The sequence below is a fragment of the Dermacentor albipictus genome, chromosome 1 (genome assembly GCF_038994185.2).
Source record: "Dermacentor albipictus isolate Rhodes 1998 colony chromosome 1, USDA_Dalb.pri_finalv2, whole genome shotgun sequence".
Classification (NCBI taxonomy): domain Eukaryota; kingdom Metazoa; phylum Arthropoda; class Arachnida; order Ixodida; family Ixodidae; genus Dermacentor; species Dermacentor albipictus.
The window spans coordinates 265,417,992-265,437,106 of record NC_091821.1 but is presented as its reverse complement, the minus strand read 5'-3'; the positions used below and the strand labels follow the sequence as shown (position 1 = coordinate 265,437,106).

Below are 19,115 nucleotides of genomic sequence, written 5' to 3'. Positions count from 1 at the left end.
CACTACAGCATGCCTCATAATCAAATTGTGGTTTTGTCATGTAAGACCCCAAAATTCATTAATTCCTGGCATGAAATAGCTGCTCCATGGCTCTTTTAAACCATGCGCTGATACAGCACTTGTAACAGCACTTACTACATTAAAATCAAGTTTAGAGTAAATGTGTAGGTGTCTTGCAATTTGGAGCAATATTGACACAGGTGTGAAGAGGAAAGCGATCTTATCCACAAAGCTCCCCACAAGAACATCTAGAGGGAACTGTGGCACTTGTGTCCACGAGAGCACTTGTGTCCACGAGAGTTGCAAGCATGGCAGTTCAGCCAGTATGGAAATAATGGGGTAATACATGGATTAGTAACATCCCAGACAATGTGTTGTCTAAATAAAGCATTCATTCATTCATTCATTCATTTGCCTAAATTTTGTCTTTGTGGCTCCAAATGGCTTTGTGACTTTGCAGACTGATGGTTTTCAGCAAGATATTGCACCATAAATGCATCCATTCACAATGATTATGCATGCGCACAGAGAGTAAGTGCCTTTCTGTGTTTATAAAACTATGATTGCTTAGAAATTTACAAAGGTAAAGTATTATGAATAATGCCACAAGAACATATGATGCCACAAAGAGGAAGATGAGACAAATGTACTACCCATCATTCCCATAGTAGCTGTATGATTGCAGTGCCGGAGCTCTCTCTGGTAATTTTTGTAGGAAACTCAATGGTCTTATGTGAACAGCACGCCAACCATAATCTAGCTTTCTTTTCTTTTTCCAGTTTTCATTTTTTACTCTTTTCTGGCAAACAATGCAGTTCTGCCTTTTTATCTGAATTGCCTGGAAAAGACAGACATCATTTTCATGACAAATTCAGTGCACAATCGCCTGACTCTAAATTGCACTGTTTGCCATTATGAATATTTATCTTAAGGCGCATGCTAGGCCAGAGCTCAAGGCGTGATATATTTGCTGAGAACCCTGAGGATAGCATCACTTTTAAATTATTTCTTCTGAAACTGTGTATTCAGCACAATATCTTTTTTTCAAAAGCCTACCTTACACCCACTGCTGGACTATCAGTGCACATGGCATATTTGGGCGTGAATATCTTGGAAGTAGGGGTGGGTGAATATTCGAAGTTTAGAATATGTATAAAATATTACAAGGAAACTGTTCATATTCATATTTGAGAAAAGAACTATTCAGTATTTTTGAATAATCGAAGTAACCAACCTATTTCAATACAACTGAGTGCTAAAGTTTAGTTACTCTTCTCCATGTGCTAAGCAGTGCATAGGAAATTATCAGAAGTGAAACAGTGACAAACATTTTCAAAATAATACAGAAACAAAATGGGTTATGCAAGTTTGTTTTCAACTTTACAGTGAGAGTCTGCATGAAGACGTGATTTTTGTTTGTCTGCCACTTAATGTTATTGGCACTGTAGTCTTGTGGCAGGTTGATCTTTTATGCTGCAACCTGTGATGTTTTCTTGGCAACGGGCCCTTTTATGTGTCTCTAAGGCACGCACAGTCCTTCAGTAGCCTTTTTATTTTTATTTTTTTCCTTGTACTCTGAAAATGTTTTTTGCAGCCATTTATTTAGCATTCTTAAGCCAGTCACACAACCATTTTAAGCTAATCATACAGCAGTCATTAATTCTTGGAAAGCTTGTTAGCAATCAGGCTTGAAAGTTGTTGAGAGGCTATTCATGCAGTTCTTTTGTCATAATTAAGGATCCTTTATTTAAAACTGTTAATCTGTCCCTGAAATATGTTTATTTTTGCTCTAGTCATTGCAGGCATGGTGCCTAATTATACCAAAATAAATATTCCTGCTGCCAATATGGGGGGATCATTTTTGTTTTCCGGAATTTTTCAAAATTGCCTGTGGCAGATAGCATAGGTAATTCTTGTCCTTGAGCTGGCTTATTCAAAGAGGTGGACATTACTAGTACAAGAAATCGAAACACATATTCATCTAATTACCAAAACTGCATTAATTAACTTCCTAATTGATTACTATACAGCCCATATTGCAATTCACAATTGTAGCTGGCGATGACAGGCTTGGAGTGACGCCTGTCACCGGCAAAAGATTACGAGAGCAACTGGGGCTATACTAATCCAGGTACAACCAAATTAGGAAGGCCCACTAAGCTTCAACGAGACACTCCCTCACCAGAACAGGAATTGGCCTCCGTGGTGCAGTATTCGGTGACCCCCTCCCTCATGGCTCGCTCACTTACCCAATGGCCCTCAGTCCCCAGCAGCTGCGGAGCACCTGACCAAGGCGGCGATCAGACCTGTAATGCAGCAGAGGGTGCTAAGAAATTCTGGACCCGGACAGGCCGCCAATGGAAACTGACCCTTGCAACGTTTAACACCCAAACCTTCTCGAGTGAGGCTAGCTTAGCAGGACTCTTTGAGGAAGTATCAGAGTTTGGGATATCATCGGCCTTAGTGAGATTAGAAGAACTGGTGAGGCTTATACATTTCTTAATAACGGACATGTCCTCTGTTGTAGAGGTCTCCTAGATAAGAAGCAATACGGGGTAGGATTCCTAATCCATAAGGACATAGCGGGCAACATTGACGAATTCTACAGCATTAATGAGAGGGTAGCTGTAGTCGTAATCAAGCTTAATGAGAGGTATCAATTAAATGTAGTACAAGTCTATGCTCCAACATCCAGTCACAATGATGAGGAAGTAGATCAGTTTTATGAAGATGTTGAATTAGCGATGAGAAAAGTGCAAACTCAGTATACTATAGTAATGGGCAACTTCAATGCAAAAATGGGGGAAAAGCAGGCTGCGCAACAAGCAGTTGGCAACTACGGCGTCGATTATAGGAACGCTAGAGGAGAGATGCTGGTAGAATTCGCAGAAAGGAATAAGCTTCGAATAATGAACACTTTTTTCAGAAAGCGTAGCAATAGAAAGTGGACCTGGAGAAGCCCTAATGGTGAAACAAGAAATAAAATTGACTTCATACTTTCTGCCGATCCCAGCATAGTGCAGGATGTAGAAGTGATAGGTAGGGTAAAGTGCAGTAATCATAGGTTAGTGAGGGCTAGGATTCACCTCAATTTGAAGAGAGAAAGAGCAAAATTGGTCAAGAAGAAACGGGTAAACCTTGAGGCAGTAAGGGTAAAAGTGGACAAATTCAGGCTGTTGGAAGGCAAGGGAGAAGTGGGAGGCAAGGCACCAAGGCAACCAGTAGGCAAGCTCTCCCAAGTTACAAAGAAGCTAATAAAGAAACGACAAAAAAATAAAGTGTCCAACTCAAGAGATAAGATAGAATTCACGGAACTGTCAAAACTGATCATCAAGGCGAAAATAAGTGATATTCGAAACTATAACGTGAGAAAGACTGAAGAAGCCGTAAAGAATGGATGCAGCCTGAAATCAGAGAGAAAGAAACTTGGCATAGGACAAACCAAGATGTATGCACTAAAAGATAAGCAGGGTAATATCATCAGCAATCTCGAAGAAATGGTAAAGGCAGCAGAAGAATTCTATACTGACCTGTACAGTACCCGAGTAGTCAGGATACCTCAATTAGAAACAGTAGTAAACAGGATTCAGAAACTCCTCCTATAACTGGTGATGAGGTCAGGAGGGCCCTGCAAGACATGAAATGAGGAAGAGCTGCAGAAGAAGATGGAATAACAGTCGATTTAATCAAAGCTGGAGGAGACATAATGCTTGGAAAACTGGCGGCTCTTTGTACAAAGTGTCTATCGACTGCAAGGGTCCCAGAAAACTTGAAGAATGCAAACATTATACTAATCCACAACAAAGGAGACGTTAAAGAATTGAAAAATTATAGGCCCATTACCTTACTCCCAGTATTATATAAAACACTTGCCAAAATAATCTCCAATAGAATAAGGGCAACACTGGACTTTAGTCAACCAAGGGAGCAGGCAGGTTTCAGGAAGGGATACTCTACAATGGATTATATCCATGTCATCAATCAGGTTATCGAGAAATGTGCAGAGTACATGAAGCCTCTCTATGTAGCTTTCATAGATCATGAAAAGGCATTTGATTCAGTAGAGATACCAACAGTCATAGAGGCATTACATAATTAAGGAGTACAGACCGCTTATGTAAAAACGTAGGAAAATATCCATAGAGGTTCTACAGCTACCTTAATTCTACACAAGAAAAGCAGTAAGATACCTATAAAGAAAGGGGTCAGACAGGGAGACACAATATCTCCAATGCTATTCACTGTGTGCTTAGAAGTAGTAGTGAAGCTATTAAACTGGGATGGCTTAGGAGTATGGATCAATGGCCAATATCTCAGCGACCTTAGAATTGCAGATGACATTCTCCTGTTCAGCAACACTGGGGATAAGTTACAACAAATTATTGAGGACCTTAACAGAGAGTGTGTAAGAGTGGGGTTGAAGATTAATATGCAGAAGACAAAGATAGTGATCAATAGCTGGGCAAGGGAACAAGAGTTCAGGATCGCCAGTCACCCGCTAGAGTCTGTGAAGGAGTATGGTTACCTAGGTCAACTAATCACAGGGAACCCTGATCATGAGAAGGAAGGTCACAGAAGAATAAGAATGGGTTGGATCGCATACGGCAGACATTGCCAGCTCCTGACTGGAAGCTTACCATTATCATTAACAAGGAAGGTGTACAATCAGTGCATTTTACCAGTGCTGACATATGGGGCAGAGACTTGGAGACTGACAAAGAAGCTTGAGAACAAGTTAAGGACTGCGCAAAGGGCGACGGAATGAAGATTGCTAGGCATAATGTTAAGAGACAGGAAGCGAGCGGTTTGGATCAGAGAGCAGGTGGGTATAGACAATATTCTAATTGACATCAAGAGGAAAAAATGGAGCTGGGCAGGTCATGTAATGCGTTGGTTAGATGAGCGTTGGACCGTTAGAGTTACAGAATGGTTACCAAGAGAAGGAAAACGCAATCGAGGACGACAAAAGACTAGGTGGAGTGACGAAATGAGGAAATTCGCGGGCGCTAGTTAAATCGGTTGGCGCAGGACAGGGGTAATTGGAGATTGCAGGGGGAGGCCTTCGTCCTGCAGTGGACATAGAACAGGATGATGATGATGAGCTGGTGAGCTTGTGAGATGATTATCCCTTTGAAGTTTATTTCCAGGATGACACTGATTTTTAGATAGTATTTCCCGAAGTGTAGGGCAAAATACATGGGCATTCCAGTTACTTTTGTCCTTTTGTTTTGGTAAAGAAGTCGAACATCAATGTATTTTTGATGAGTTTGATGGCGCATATCTCGAAACTGGTCATTCTGGAAATTCATTTCAAGTTGATATGGCTTGCAAACTCACCAGCTACAATTAGTAAATTGCTATATGTGCTGTGAAGTAATTAGGAAGGCAATTTGTGAATTTTGTTGATTAATTGAATATATATTTCGATTTCTCATGCAAGTAGTGTCCACGTCCTTGTATAATCCAGCTCGAGGAATAGAATGACGTTATCTGCAACAGGTGATTTTTTTAAATTCCGTAAAACTTGAATATGATCATCCTGTATATGCGTCTGCATTTGACTGTTCGATATTCCATTTGAGATTTGATACCTGCTATATGTATTTTGATTTGTATTCGAAAAAGTTTATAACTGTCCACTTCTACTTGAAAGTAGTGCTAGTCTCATAATTTCTCCTTCAAGGGCCCTGTGGCCGCTTAAAAAGATGTTTAGAATGTGTCTGATATGCAAAAAGATTTGTTTGGTATGGTAGATGTCAGTGGAATGCTGCCACTGCAATACCTTTCTAGGTGGACAGTGAAAATATTTAATTTTATTGTCTGTAATAAGGCAGCAACCATCGAATTTGACAACCATACCTTATATAGTCGCTGGTTGCCAAATGGTAGTCAGTTGCTTAAAATTATATAGTGGGCAAGTTTTAACAGTCATGTTGATCAGCACGCATGGAAACTTGGACTAAGCTAGACATTGGTGTGGCATCTGCTGTCCATGAACTGATAGACAGCGCTTGTGATGCAAGTTGATGTGTACCTGGACACAGCATCTTCAAATGTCAAAAGCATGGTCAAAATATTGTAAATAGACTGGCCCCATTGCAACAGTGTCTTCTGAACATTTCACGGTCCAGTCGATTTCCGTTAATTTGACTCTGATGGGACTGACGAAATTGATCAATTAACCGGCGGGTCGAATTAAACAAGATGTTGAAAAAATGCCAAAACACATCGCTGATTCACTTGGTAGTATTTGCCTTATCTTAAAATGCTCCCGAATCAAACGTGCGCCCGCTTTATACGTGTCCAAAGTAGAAAAATAACGTAGGGATGACATTTAAGCTTTTAAACAAGTAGAAATCGCACCTGATTTTTTAGCAAAAAGTTGTTGTTGACCGGTTTTGTAAAGTCAACTTTGCCTTACCGTTTCTTAAAGTCAGCTCTGCCGCCTAACAATTGTGTTACGCAGTAAAGCATACAATCTTTGTGAAGGTGGTATTGGCTTTGAGCCCATTGCACTGTGCCCAATTTGGCACAGCTTTCTTAAAAAAAAAAAAGCAGAAAAAGAGGAGCCGTGCGTTAGAATCATATATGTGCCGTAATCAAACATTATGAGCTACGGTTATTGCTTGAAAATCTTCTTAGGGTGGGCTGAAAGTAGGCATTCTGACGAGAGATGATTTGTGTTCAATGCATTCGCTGTCCCCTGAGCTCTGCCGGGACAGACGCTGCTACTAAAAGGGTCACTATTGGGGTCAATATAGAAGTCAGGTTCCTGGGCACTGACTGCTGAAATTCAAATTATCCAGCAAAGGTCAATTTTAGGATCTAAATAACAAAAGCTTGGGCCCATAGAAATTGTGGGCACTGGCCGCAACCTTCGGTCAGGATCGAATGAACGTTAGTCTACTGTAGTGTGTTTTTGCCTGCTTATGACATCGTTTGCGCCTGCTTATGACATCATTTGCAATGTCTCCTTTGCAGGGTAAATTATATTTGTTTGGTGGCACATTGCGTGATGGCCGCACATCAAATGACCTATGGCGCTGGGATCCTGAGGAACTGCGATGGGCACAGCTTTCACCACATCAGCCCGAGTGCCAGAATGAACTTTGCCCACCACTGACAGCATCAGGTCATACTGCTGCCATTGTGGACAACACAATGGTGGTCATCTTTGGACATAACCCCGACTATGGATACCTCAACGTTGTGCAGGAGTATACCTTTGGTGAGCTTGAGCTTCATCTTATTTATAATGTGCCCGTATCTGAAGTCACCGTAATAAAGCCAGGACATGTTGAAGTCAAGGTAGCTTTATGTGTTTGACAGATAGCATGGTTGAGGACACACAGTATCATGTTATACCCCATAATCTGATATACAGTCGACGACTGATTTTTCGGACACGCTTGATTTTTCGGGCGTTTTCCTGGCCCGAGGACATACCTCACAAAGTCAATGTATTACGTGGCTCAAAATTTCGGACACTCTAGGGAGGGCTGTTCAATTTTTCGGACTTTCCAAGCGTCAGCCGGGCCAACTCCCGCGCATTTTGAGTCTCGCCGCCATTTTGTTTGTTTACATTTTCCTCCTGTAGCCTCCAAACCGGTGCCGGTCTTGCATGACGGTTCCTCAGCTACTCGGACGCTGGATTGAGGCTATATGCTAGCAGCTTTCGCTTCCGCAACAGCGTCACTGCCGTAACGCAATGCTTTTTTTTTTCCTTTCTTCCTTCGACTGACTGTTTGTGTTTGCTGTGCGTTGACGAGCTTAGCAAGTAGGCCTAGTCGTGGTCGTGCTGCGGAGACGCAAAAACCACATTCTGTTGCTACTGTGGCTCGCATTTAATTGAATTGGCTTTAATGCTTCAAGACGCTGTTTCCGGAACTTTTATTTTTGCGTGCAACGTGGCAGTGAGGAGACACTCAACGAAGTCGATGTGACAATTTCCTGACGACTGCGCTGTGTGTGCTGCTTAGCCAAGCGTGCCGATTGAAAATGGAGAAGAAATCTATGTTGTCATCGGCCTCGTGCTTTAAAGGCGTAAAGTCCCTGCCTGTCTTGTACGAGGTGAACAAGAAGGCATGGATAACACAGCAGTTTTTTTAAAGCTATGTGAGAAAACTAGATCGTAAATTTGATCTAGAAGGCCGCAAAGTTTTGTTGTTCATCGACAACTGTGCTGCACACGGGCACATAAACAACTTGAAGTCTGTGCGAGTCAAGTTCTTGCCACCAAACACAACAAGTATCCTACAGCCGATGGACCAAGGCGTGATACGCAACCTGAAGGTGAACTATCGGTCACGCTTGCTTTCGTGTTTGGTGTTGTGCCTTGACAGTGGAAAAGCCTACTCTGTCGATTTGCTTGGAGCACTTAGCATGCTCTCTGATGGGTGGAAGTCGGTAGCACCCACAACACTGCGCAACTGCTTCCGCCACGCGGGATTTGTGTTGAATGGCCACTCGGCTGTCTTGGACGAGGATAGTGTCGTCGAGCAGCTGTCTGGCAGTGAGCGCCTCATCGTCAACCTTCGCACTGCAGGCGTTGAAATTCCCTCAACCGTCTCGTTTTCGGAGTTCACGGACGTGGACAGCGAGTTGGAACTTTGCGCCGGGATCAAGGATGAAGAAATCATTCGCCAAGTGCTTGCAGAGTCCGAGAGCGACGACAACGACGACTCGCCTGCAGCAGCTCAGCCAACGCAAGCTGAGCTGATGCAAGCGGTCGGAACGCTTTAGTCGGCTTACAGCGACATGACGACTCTCGCTGAAATTCAGGCGGACCTGCTTACATGCAAGCGAAGCATGGTTCAGAAGACCATTAATCACTTTTTTCAGCCTCTAACTCAATAGTAAGCAATAGAGTTTTTTGGGGGCACAGTTGTTTTTTCGGACTGCCTGATTTTTCGGACATTTTTGCAGTTGCTTGAGGGTCCGAAAAATCGGTCGTCGACTGTAGTCTGAACTCTGTCAGCCAGAGGGCATTTTGTGCTGGTGCACGGCTTTGCTGCCTGTCACTTTTTTCGCAGTAATATGGACTGAGCAGTTGTTAAGCAGTGCTCGTATGTTTTGAGCCAAGGACTAGTAATTTCAAATATCAAACAAGTGTACCTGGGGATGATTCTAATTTCTATTAGTATTTTATAAGTGGTGGCCCAATCATCACCTTAACAGATCTGCGCCAACTTTTGTACATTAAGATTTTTAGTACAAAGGGCTGTAAATCACCTGAAGATGGATGCCAGCATTCATGCACATTGCAGTTTTGTACAAATTTGATGTTGCATATCTTAAATATATTTTTACAATGTGTTTGATAATTTTACTGGAACACTTTTGCATGGAGTGCAACATTCCATATAATTTTTGCTACTTTGTAGTGTCTGCATTCTTTGTTAAAGAAACAAACATTGAAATTATGTTCTTGTACCTTAGAATTGAAAAGCTAGACTACAAGACTTTCCTTCTAGTTTCTTCATTTGAAGCTTAATGGAATAATCATGTACAGGAGAAAAAAAAATGATCCAAATGCATAACTTGGAATCCATGTGAAGTGAAGCTTTCGTGAAGCAGTTAATCAAATGCTATAAATTTGCCCCTTTCATTCCTGCATCTTTGGCAAAAAGAAAAGTGATGTAAGTGCGTGTGCTCTCGCACACCTATGCTACGCAAAATGACACTGTGTCACGTGATGATCATCTGAAAGAGCTAATCAGCATTGGCACGATAGAAGTATGCGTGCGATTGTGGCATGCGAGAGTTTTAGATTAGGATGCCCAAGCGTTGAGGGAACACAAACCACTGGATGTACAAAAGAATGCAAAGGGCTTGCAATGGAGTTTGCATGCCCCTTTGCTTGGATGTGGCTTGGGTACCCTATTTTAAAACTCTCTAATGTTTAGAAGGTGGGCTGACATGCTGGGGGACAGAGGCTCAATCTCACCATTAAGCATGCAGTCTGACCTCTGTCTCCTTTTTTTTACAGTGAAGCTGTTAAGGGCTACTTTCCCCGCTATCGTGTCTGCATGTAGAAAAAAAATCCTGAAGATAGTGCAACGCCGGGCCAACCCGCGGCAGAGGTGAAGCAGGCGTTAAGCACTCCCCATACGTGGGCTGATCCCGAAGATAGTGCAATACCGGGCCGACCCCCGGCGGAGGTAAAGCAGGCATTAAGCACTCCCCATACGTGGGCTGATCTGGAAGATAGTACAATGCGCTCCTGACAGTGGAGTTTCCCGGCAACGGCTGCACCACCTGTAGCTTCAAAAGCACAACTCTGGCACTTATCCAACTTCAGTCGACGGCGTAGAATCCAGCTGGCGCATGCATTGTTATGACCGCGTGTGATTAGAAATTTCTGAACCATGTGCGCCACCGTCCTGCAGATAAACATTCTCATACCACTGTTTTACGATCGCAAATGTGCAAGACAACGAAAACTGCCCAGGAAAAAAAGCGTGGGGACGGCCGTACTGCTTCGTCAGGCTAACGGCTGCGCAGGACTGCCTGCTCTCCGACTCTACAGATTTCCTGACCGGCCGTGGTTTTGTGCTCGCGCTTCCTTTTTGGAGGATCGCACTAGAAAGTATTGTAGTCAGTAGACTGACGTTTTTGGTCGAAAAAGGGTCTTGCTGGGAAGCCGACTTACATATTTTTGTAAATTCTGCATATCCTTTAAAGCTATTTCTTTTGCTGTACAAAGCGTACTGCGAGGTGGCTGCAGGTGTTCTGGCTTGCGTGAGTCGCTGAGCACTTCATGCTGTGCGGCTCTGCTTGAGTTCAGGTTGCCGGATACGGTCACCCAAGTCTTGGCAGCCGGAGTGGCCCAAGGTCATGCCGGTTCCTCGGCAGTTGTAAACTAAATACTGCGGTTGCTTGGCAGAACATATCAGTGTACAGTGAAACCTCGTTAAACCGTAGTTGGCCGGAGCTCGGAAAAAGTATGTGCTAAACGGTAGTACTGTTTAACTGAAATAGCATGAGATCGACCACTTACCTGTCAAAAACGGAACTCAGAGAGGGTGCGATGAAAGGGGAAAAAAGCATGCAGTATTTATTCACTTCGTGCAACAAGCGTTATTTTTGTTTGATGCCGCGGCAGCCTAGCAGCGACAGTGGCCTCAAACTTACTGAAGCTGTTAGGCAGCTTTTCAGCCGGCCCCCTATTCTCGGCAAATACTCTCATGGCAGATTCCGCGTTGGCGTTACGTATTCTCTGTGCACGTGCGCTGTAGCACTGGAGAAGTCGCGGGGCGCCTTTTTCATTGCAGGGTGCTGTTCTCGTCGCGACGATTGCATTCATGAGGCTGACGTAACGCGCAGCTTCTGCCACTGTCCGGCCTGAATCGCCCGTGCTGTCGCTTTCTGTGTCGTCCTCATCACTGTTGCTAGCCAACACTTCGGCAAGAACAGAGGCAACAATGGCAAAAAGCCGAACCTCGCAGCCGACATCTCTTCGCAGTCCCAGCAGTACTGCTGCGCAACTTCTTCGCTTTCCAAATGCCACACACCGTACTCAACAGCAGATCCCTCTCGCGTGCCAGCGCCGACTTCTTCGTGTCACATTCGATAGCCCGAACGATGTCTAATTTTTCTTCTATGCTGAGCGTCCGGCGTCTTTTTTATCTGAGCTTTGGCATGACGCGAGTCCTCGCTTGCGTGACGCCACAATGCTCTCTGGCACGGCGCCGAAATGATGTTGATGTGGCTTCACGTGCAAACCTTGGAGGCCATTGTTCCGATCTCTGAGGCTAGTTGTTCTGCCGGGCCGCCCGATGGAGACGATGCACCGCCATGTTTGCGTGACGAAAAGCGGAAACACTACGTGCTAACCGATACATATGCAAGAAGCTGGTAATGTTTATGTGGATACAAAACACATTGTTCAATTGCCGCTGAGTCAGTTGGGGATTTGACTTTACTACTTTTAAAGCGGAACTACTGTTTAAGTGGCTACGGTTTAACGTGGTTTTACTGTAATACAATTTTTTGTACAAGTTGTTTAAAACAGCCTTTTAATAATTTGAAAAGTTTTGGTGCCTCTCATTTGTGGCCAATGAGGCTTTGCAAGCATATCAAAACAGCACCTCGAAAGAACATGTTTTGTCTACGGTAACTCAAATGGCTGGCCAAGAACACCTACGCGTAACGCTTAATATGCGCAGCCATGCCTGCACACTCTATTGAGCTGCTTGATCAAAGCATAATATGATAGTTGAGTGTACTCACGCCCAGAGATACGCTGTAGTTGTGTTTGCCTTGCTGGGACTTCACCAGCACTTCACCACTTCACCAGCATAGTCACACGGGCGACTTCTTCCACGCTGTGAACGTGCCCGGCAGCGTAGAGCTTTTCCCCTTTATGACGAATGGCAGGGCGTATCTATCTAATTTTACAATTGGTTTGGAACCACACAGCAAAACTTGCGCCATTTGTTCAAAACAAGCATGAACATGCGATCACGTTGGTAGATCCGCGTGGGCAGCCTGAGTAGCGCAGTCCGTCAGTGTCAGTTTTGACGGAAGGTGCCGCAAAAGGCGCTGACGATCGCTGCTCGAACACGCTGCCTGGGCAGTGTCAGGAGTGTATACCAGGCCAACCCGCAGCGGAGGTGAAGCAGGCGTTAAGCACTCCCCATATGTAGGCCAATCCTGAAGATAGTGAAATGCGGGGCCGACCCGCGGCGGAGGTGCAGTTCTTCATTAAGGGGCCCACATACACAGCTTCGCTGGCCATCCTTCTTCACAGAGTGGAGGCACTGAGTGGGGCACTGAGTGGGGCACTGAGTGGGGCACTGAGTGGGGCACTGAGTGGGGCACTGAGTGGGGCACTGAGTTTTTTTAGCTATTCAGCAAGACAGCAGCACCCAGCAGCCACAGTCAGGGAAGTCCAGAAGAATTTGCAGAGAAAGCTTTGCTTTAAAAAGACTAGAGAAAGCAGACAGAGAGGACAAAGTAGAAGATGGGTTTACTTCTAAAGAGATATCTAAAAGGAATGGGTACCTCTGTGTAGACACATTACATTGGCACAGCTGGCAAAGTGGTTTAAGTTGTATTCATAAAAGAATAGGTAGGCAGGCAACCATTGAAGTCATACAAGGTTGATGGCAAAGGGTTGCACACTATATAAGGCGATATAGAGTAGCCGATGGAATGTACAGGCTCGGCAGGGATTGCCTGAAGTACCGAATAATCGGAAGCCCCCCACTCCCTCCCCCTAGGAGACAACAAAGCTGCATTGGTGAGCACATTTTCTTGAGATGTGGCCTTACAGCAGTGCGAGCCATACTGCCATGAAGCCACACCATAAGGTGAAATTTGCACTTCCATGAAGTCTCACCTCAAAGCGAAATTCTTGTTGTGGGTTATACGTGCAAAAATATGGTACTGCTCATCCTGCCAAAGTTAATTAGTACCTACAGTTTGCGCTGCTGTCTAAAATCTGGATTGCTGAAAATGTGGCGGGGTGCTGCTTGCGCCACATTGAAACAGTAGCTAAATCTATAGAAGAGGGTCCCCATGGGTAAGGATACTGGGAAAAAATAAACCTTATATTCAAATAAATACAGTAACTGTAGTTCATTAGTATCACCATCACGACTGGCTTATGGTAGTTTGACATGCCGTGTCTGTGTCCTTAGATGAGAGTATTTCTGCAACTTGAACATGTCGCATGCTTAGCCTTGAGTGATTACACATGTTGATTACTTCCATGTCATTGTTTGTGTAGGTACCAACAAATGGGAGATTGTGCAAGTGAAGGGAGCCATTGTGAAAGGTGGCTATGGTCACTCAAGTGTTTATGATCCTGGCAGACGCCAGATCTTGGTGTTTGGAGGTTACCACTCACAGACAACCACAGGTGTTGTTGTGGATTACCTCTACTCCTACCAGCCCCATGACCGTACCTGGTGAGTGCAGGCACTACATTGAGTCCTGCTTAGTCCCTGCATTAATGAGTGCACTCAATCAAAAACCTTAAAGGTTCACTAATAATCACAAATAACATGCTATTTTTATGTAGGTTGGCAACATTGTTTGGCATGGCCACAGGAGTAATGTACAGTCAGCCAAATAATAATAATAATAATAATAATAATAATAATAATAATAATAATAATAATAATAATAATGTTACAATACAATAACAGTATGCTACAAAAATGGGCCTGCCAAACGAGGGCTTGAGGGGCAGTGCCTGGCAGCTGAAAACATGAGAACATAGTCAATAAAAATTCGTAAATAACAGATTTGAATGCACTAAACTTGAAAAGTTGTTCCTTCACAGCTTTGCAGCCATTCATGGAGAACATCTCTGCAGGAAAATTATTGAAAAGGAGTGAGATGTAATATTCACGACTACACTTCTTGTACCTACTGCATACACGATGAACATCAAAGTGCTGTTATGGCCGGAGCTTTCAGTCAGGCCTGTAAGCAAGGGAAAAAACTCTTTTGTGTGCGCTTTTACTGTAATACAGTTGTTTCTTTAAACAATAAATCAAAATTAGACGTCTTCAGGTATGAAAATACTCTGGTCATAGTTCTTGTGCAGACAACACATAACATATTTTAACATACTTTTTAGAAGAGTCTCAACCTTATTTTGCCAAGTATTGAAACAAAAATAAAAGCAAGAGATAGCAAACTGCAGATAGCATGCTAAAGAGTATGCTATCTGCCTTCATATTTCTAGCCAATGTAGTGACTTGATGGAGTACAAAATACAATCACTTTTCCGAATTTCAGAGCAAACATGTTTCATATGAGTGCTCCAGGACATAATCAGCGAAAAAAACAACAACAACAAAGTACTTCATGGAAAAATACAGTTTGAATAGGTAGACAGGCACAGTTACCACAACTAGGCATGTGTAGAATAAATGAAACTTTGGTATAGATCTGTTTAAAATGGTTCTGAAGACATGCCAGCTTAGTCTTACTACTGTTTCCATTGATTAGGGAATTGTGAACCATGTTGAAGGTTAACCATAGCTTCTTCATAATTAAAATGCCTAGAAGTATGCAGAATGAGAAGAAAGGGGGTTAACCAAGGGGCCCGATTTTGAGAAGCCAACATGAGAGGCCACGATCTTCTTCGTTGTCTCGGGTAGAAGTCCGTGTTTCGGGTGCAGGTGTTTTAGCCTGTGCTTGCCTGATGGTCTGTGATGACGTTGGTGTTTTCTTCGTGGTCCGGGCTTTGATCACGGCTAGTTCGGGCATCTGGTACATGAACGCAAAGCACCTCCTCCAAACGTCATGTAGTATTGATTGTGAAGAAAGCAGCAAAAATGTGAGTGACAAAAGTAGCGTTTTATTGGGAGAACTTGTGTCCTGAAAAACGGGCTACACTAAAAAAATAATGAAAGTGGTGAACACAGTTGGCGATCATTGAAATCTAACTTGCAGGGCATGCGTGTCGGCTTTTATACGTGAGTCATCAAAGGTTCCAGAATAATTGCTAGTGCATGCGCGTCTTCCAGAAAGTTATACACAATTCGCATCTGCATACAAGCAATCAGATTGCTTAAGGTCCAGTGACAACAGACAACGGATAGAACCATCTACAACATCCAAAAAACTTCCGATAGATGCAGGCACGTCCTGCACTGAGTGATAACGTTTCTTGGACGGTGAGAAGCAGTCACTGGTAAAAGATAAACAAGTACACATGTCAGTATGTCATTTTATTCTGTGCGCACATTGACATGATCTAGACAAGATGGTACTTAAGAAGCAATAAGAAATTCCACATATGTAGGAGAGATTGTAGTTGCAGACATGCCAAAATCGGCAAGAACATTCAAGTAGTCTACAACGTTAGTCTTCTGTTTTTTCCAACAAGTCTATATTCATATCGCCAATAATACAGAATTGTCCTGAAGGAAGCGACATATAGCTTAGTTAATCAGTAAACATGCGTACGTTTTGATTTGGAGGTCTATGAAGAGCAATTGGAGAAACGGAAAAAAATTAAAAAAACTCGAAATGTTTAAAGACAGTGATTTGGCATAGGAAAATTGCATGCGTGTACTAGCAGTCCAACAATTTTTTTATAAACTTAAGTAATTAGCAATTCTTACAGGTGAAAAAGTGGCTTGCATTGCCATCAAGTTGAAAAATGATGTGTTAGATCTTCAATTATGTTCATGTTGGTGAGAGCAAAAACATTTTGCAAGGCGATGGAGCCCTGGACTGAGGGCCTCACTCATTGAGGAAGAACTCCTTTCTAGTTTTGCAGTAAATGTTTATAGCTGATCAGTAAAAGAAATTCGTCCCAGTGCTAGCCTATGCTTCTAATGTTGACTTGAATGGCAGTAAAACTGCCAGTTTTGAAAGAAGAGACCGTTTGCTGGACATCAAGGTTTGTGAAAGAAATGCATACCCGTGAAGCCAAGCCTAGGCACATAGCCTCAAGTTCAAAGTTTCAATCTGTAGTATCTTTTGCAACCTGAACAGTGATCCAGTGGATAAGTGCCATGCAGTAACAGACCAGAAAATGACATTTGTTGTGAAGCTCATAGCTTGTAACTTTTGTGGCCAACTGGACAGTTGGTAGCACCAAACTGTAGTGATAAATGACGGTGCAGCAGTTGTGCAAAAGGGATGGCTCTCGACGCCTTGCACCTGATGGGACCAGCTTCCTGGTTCAGCTTAAATTTTTGACCAGTGAAGGGGCCAAGCCTGCTAAAGTTCAGTTAATAATGAATATAGGAGTGGGAATAGCTGGAGTAGGAAATTTGCAGAATGGCATTACCCCTGCAATGGACTTGCCTTTAGCAGCCTAGATGGCTGACATAGTTGCATTATTCAGTCTTGGTGAAGAAAAAATTTGTTGGTAATGATAAGTGAAACAGTTGGTATGGGCTAGTGTGGGACACAAACAGTATTTTTGTGTATACTTGTTTTCTCAAGAATATTAGCTGAGTAAAAGTGCCATGATCTGCTTAGAAAAGGTGCTCTGTTGTAATAACATAATGCTTGACCCATACTGCTTGGTCCACAGTAGCAACCATCCAGTTTTCTTCTGTTTAGTTTTAGTATCTTGCCTGCCCTCTTTATTTGCTAGATGTTTCCCTTCTTGATCTCGATATGTCTGGAGCACTCAAGCCAGAGAGCCTCTGTCAGGAGGCAAACTTTCCAAGTGTTTCGAGAAGGGGCTGCAGGTGGCATGTGTGTCTGCATTCTGGGGCAAAATACTTTTTCTTTTGATATCAACATGCTTTCAGAGAACTGGGCCACTTGTGTTGAATGGAAGGGGGACTGCATAACAGTCAGATGCTTTTATAATAAAAAATAAAAAAGGTTTTCATTTGAAGAGAGGATGGTAGTGTTAATGGTGCGATGATGATCATGATGCATATTCAGACCTTTTGAACTAAAAGAAACTGACAGCATAAGAACTTTTATAAAGGCAATACACAGCATCAAATAACAGACCGCGCAACCCATGTATCTAAATAGATGATTTCAAGTGCAGCCTGATGGTGAGAGTGTCAGCTTAAGGTTATAGACTTTGATCTGTATCATGCTAACTAGGCAGCTGTTTGTTGTAGGCCAACATTTCAGCCATGGATACAAGTTGGATATTACAGTACACTTGTAGTGGTTCCAGTGTGCTGAAAAACTTTAATGCTCTGGTGTTATTTAACCAGTTCATCCTGCATTTATCAAAGCTGTACTCGGCAGCCAAAAGCTCCATCAATTTAATGTTTTCATTAAATTGTGGCCTTTGTATTTTATCAGACGAAATAATCTTTGGCAGAAGAATTGTGCCTCGAACAATTGCCAGGTATTTCTCCCGATTTCTGAGTTAAGCTTCTTTGAGACGAGAATGCTTGTGAAGTATTTACTTGCTTGGAGAGGCTAGTGAGTCTCATAATTCCTGAATGCCTTAGGTGCCTCTTATAATCTTTAATCCCAGAGGCCATCCTTCTATATTGGAGAAACCATGTTGACACCCTGACCATGTAAAACCCTAGCCACTGCTTGTTTCTAGGCATTATTGCATAGCATGGCAAGAGGACATTTCGTGTAAATACATTAATTCAGTCTGATTTTGAATGTTCCAACAAGACCAACAAGACCAAGACTGATTAGTTAGTCTGCGGGAAGGAACCATATTCATTTGTTGTATTCATCATCATTGCACCATTTTGATGGCACTTGAAGTATGCTTGTAAGCATTTTGCAGAACTTTTTGCTGGGCGAGTTGGTGTAACAACAGCAGGAGCTGTAAGCATTTAATGACCAATTTGACGTTATCGTTTACAGCATCAATCTGTGGCGTACGTAAGGATTAATTTTTTGTCATCTTGTTCAAGATGAACAGTGAACACTTTTTTTGAACCCTGTGTTGCATGCTGCTCTCATTTCAGGACACTCTTGGCCCCTAGTGCCTCTCATCGCTACCTGCACAGTGCAGTACTACTGCATCGAATGATGCTCGTATTTGGTGGCAACACCCACAATGACACAGCCTTTAGCACGGGTGACAAGTGCTTCTCCGCCGACCTTCTTGCCTATGACATAGGTCAGTTGCAGCACTATTTGTGCATGGTGCTGACCCAGGGAAGTCCTGCACACTCGCATTATTGTCTATGCAAATTGATATGCCATTTGTAAGTGCTTAGAAGGATCAGAGTGGCCCATAAATTTGTGCGGTAACTGTGTCAAAAAAAGTTCTTTAGATTCATGATTTTACCTGAGTAAAATGGAGCACTACAAACTTGTGCTTTTTATGGAAAGTTAGTGTGACTGTACTACAAATTCTTATTGTTCTGGGCCAGTTCTGAAATGCTAAAGCTGTTCAGGTGTATCAAGCATTTCACGAGAGTGTTAAGTCTGTGTCATAGCACTTGACACTTGAAAAGCTACAACAGGGCCATTGCCTGTGATTGTGAAGAGAAAGGCACATGTGGGCAGCTTTTTTTGCATATACGGGGAAGTTGGTGAGAGGAAGTGTTATATACACAGTGGAAAGCCAGCCACAATCTTTGGCATTGTTTCAAATTTCAAAATGTTCTACCCCACGCACTGCCAGGCGTCTCCGCAGAATCTATGTAGTTGCTTTCTCACATTTCACATGTTTTCCCCTCTTTTACCCGCTGTGG

At 43.0% G+C, this 19,115-nt stretch overlaps 1 protein-coding gene across 1 annotated transcript in view; it reads left to right on the top strand.

Moving 5' to 3' along the window:
• The window catches only part of dsd (attractin-like protein dsd), a 128,876-nt gene that overhangs the window by 29,683 nt on the left and 80,078 nt on the right, over positions 1 to 19,115 (top strand). The window contains exons 7-9 of the mRNA XM_065448562.1: positions 6,982 to 7,228; positions 13,733 to 13,913; positions 18,381 to 18,535. Coding sequence (XP_065304634.1) covers positions 6,982 to 7,228; positions 13,733 to 13,913; positions 18,381 to 18,535 — 583 coding nt within the window. The remainder of the gene's footprint in view (positions 1 to 6,981; positions 7,229 to 13,732; positions 13,914 to 18,380; positions 18,536 to 19,115) is intronic.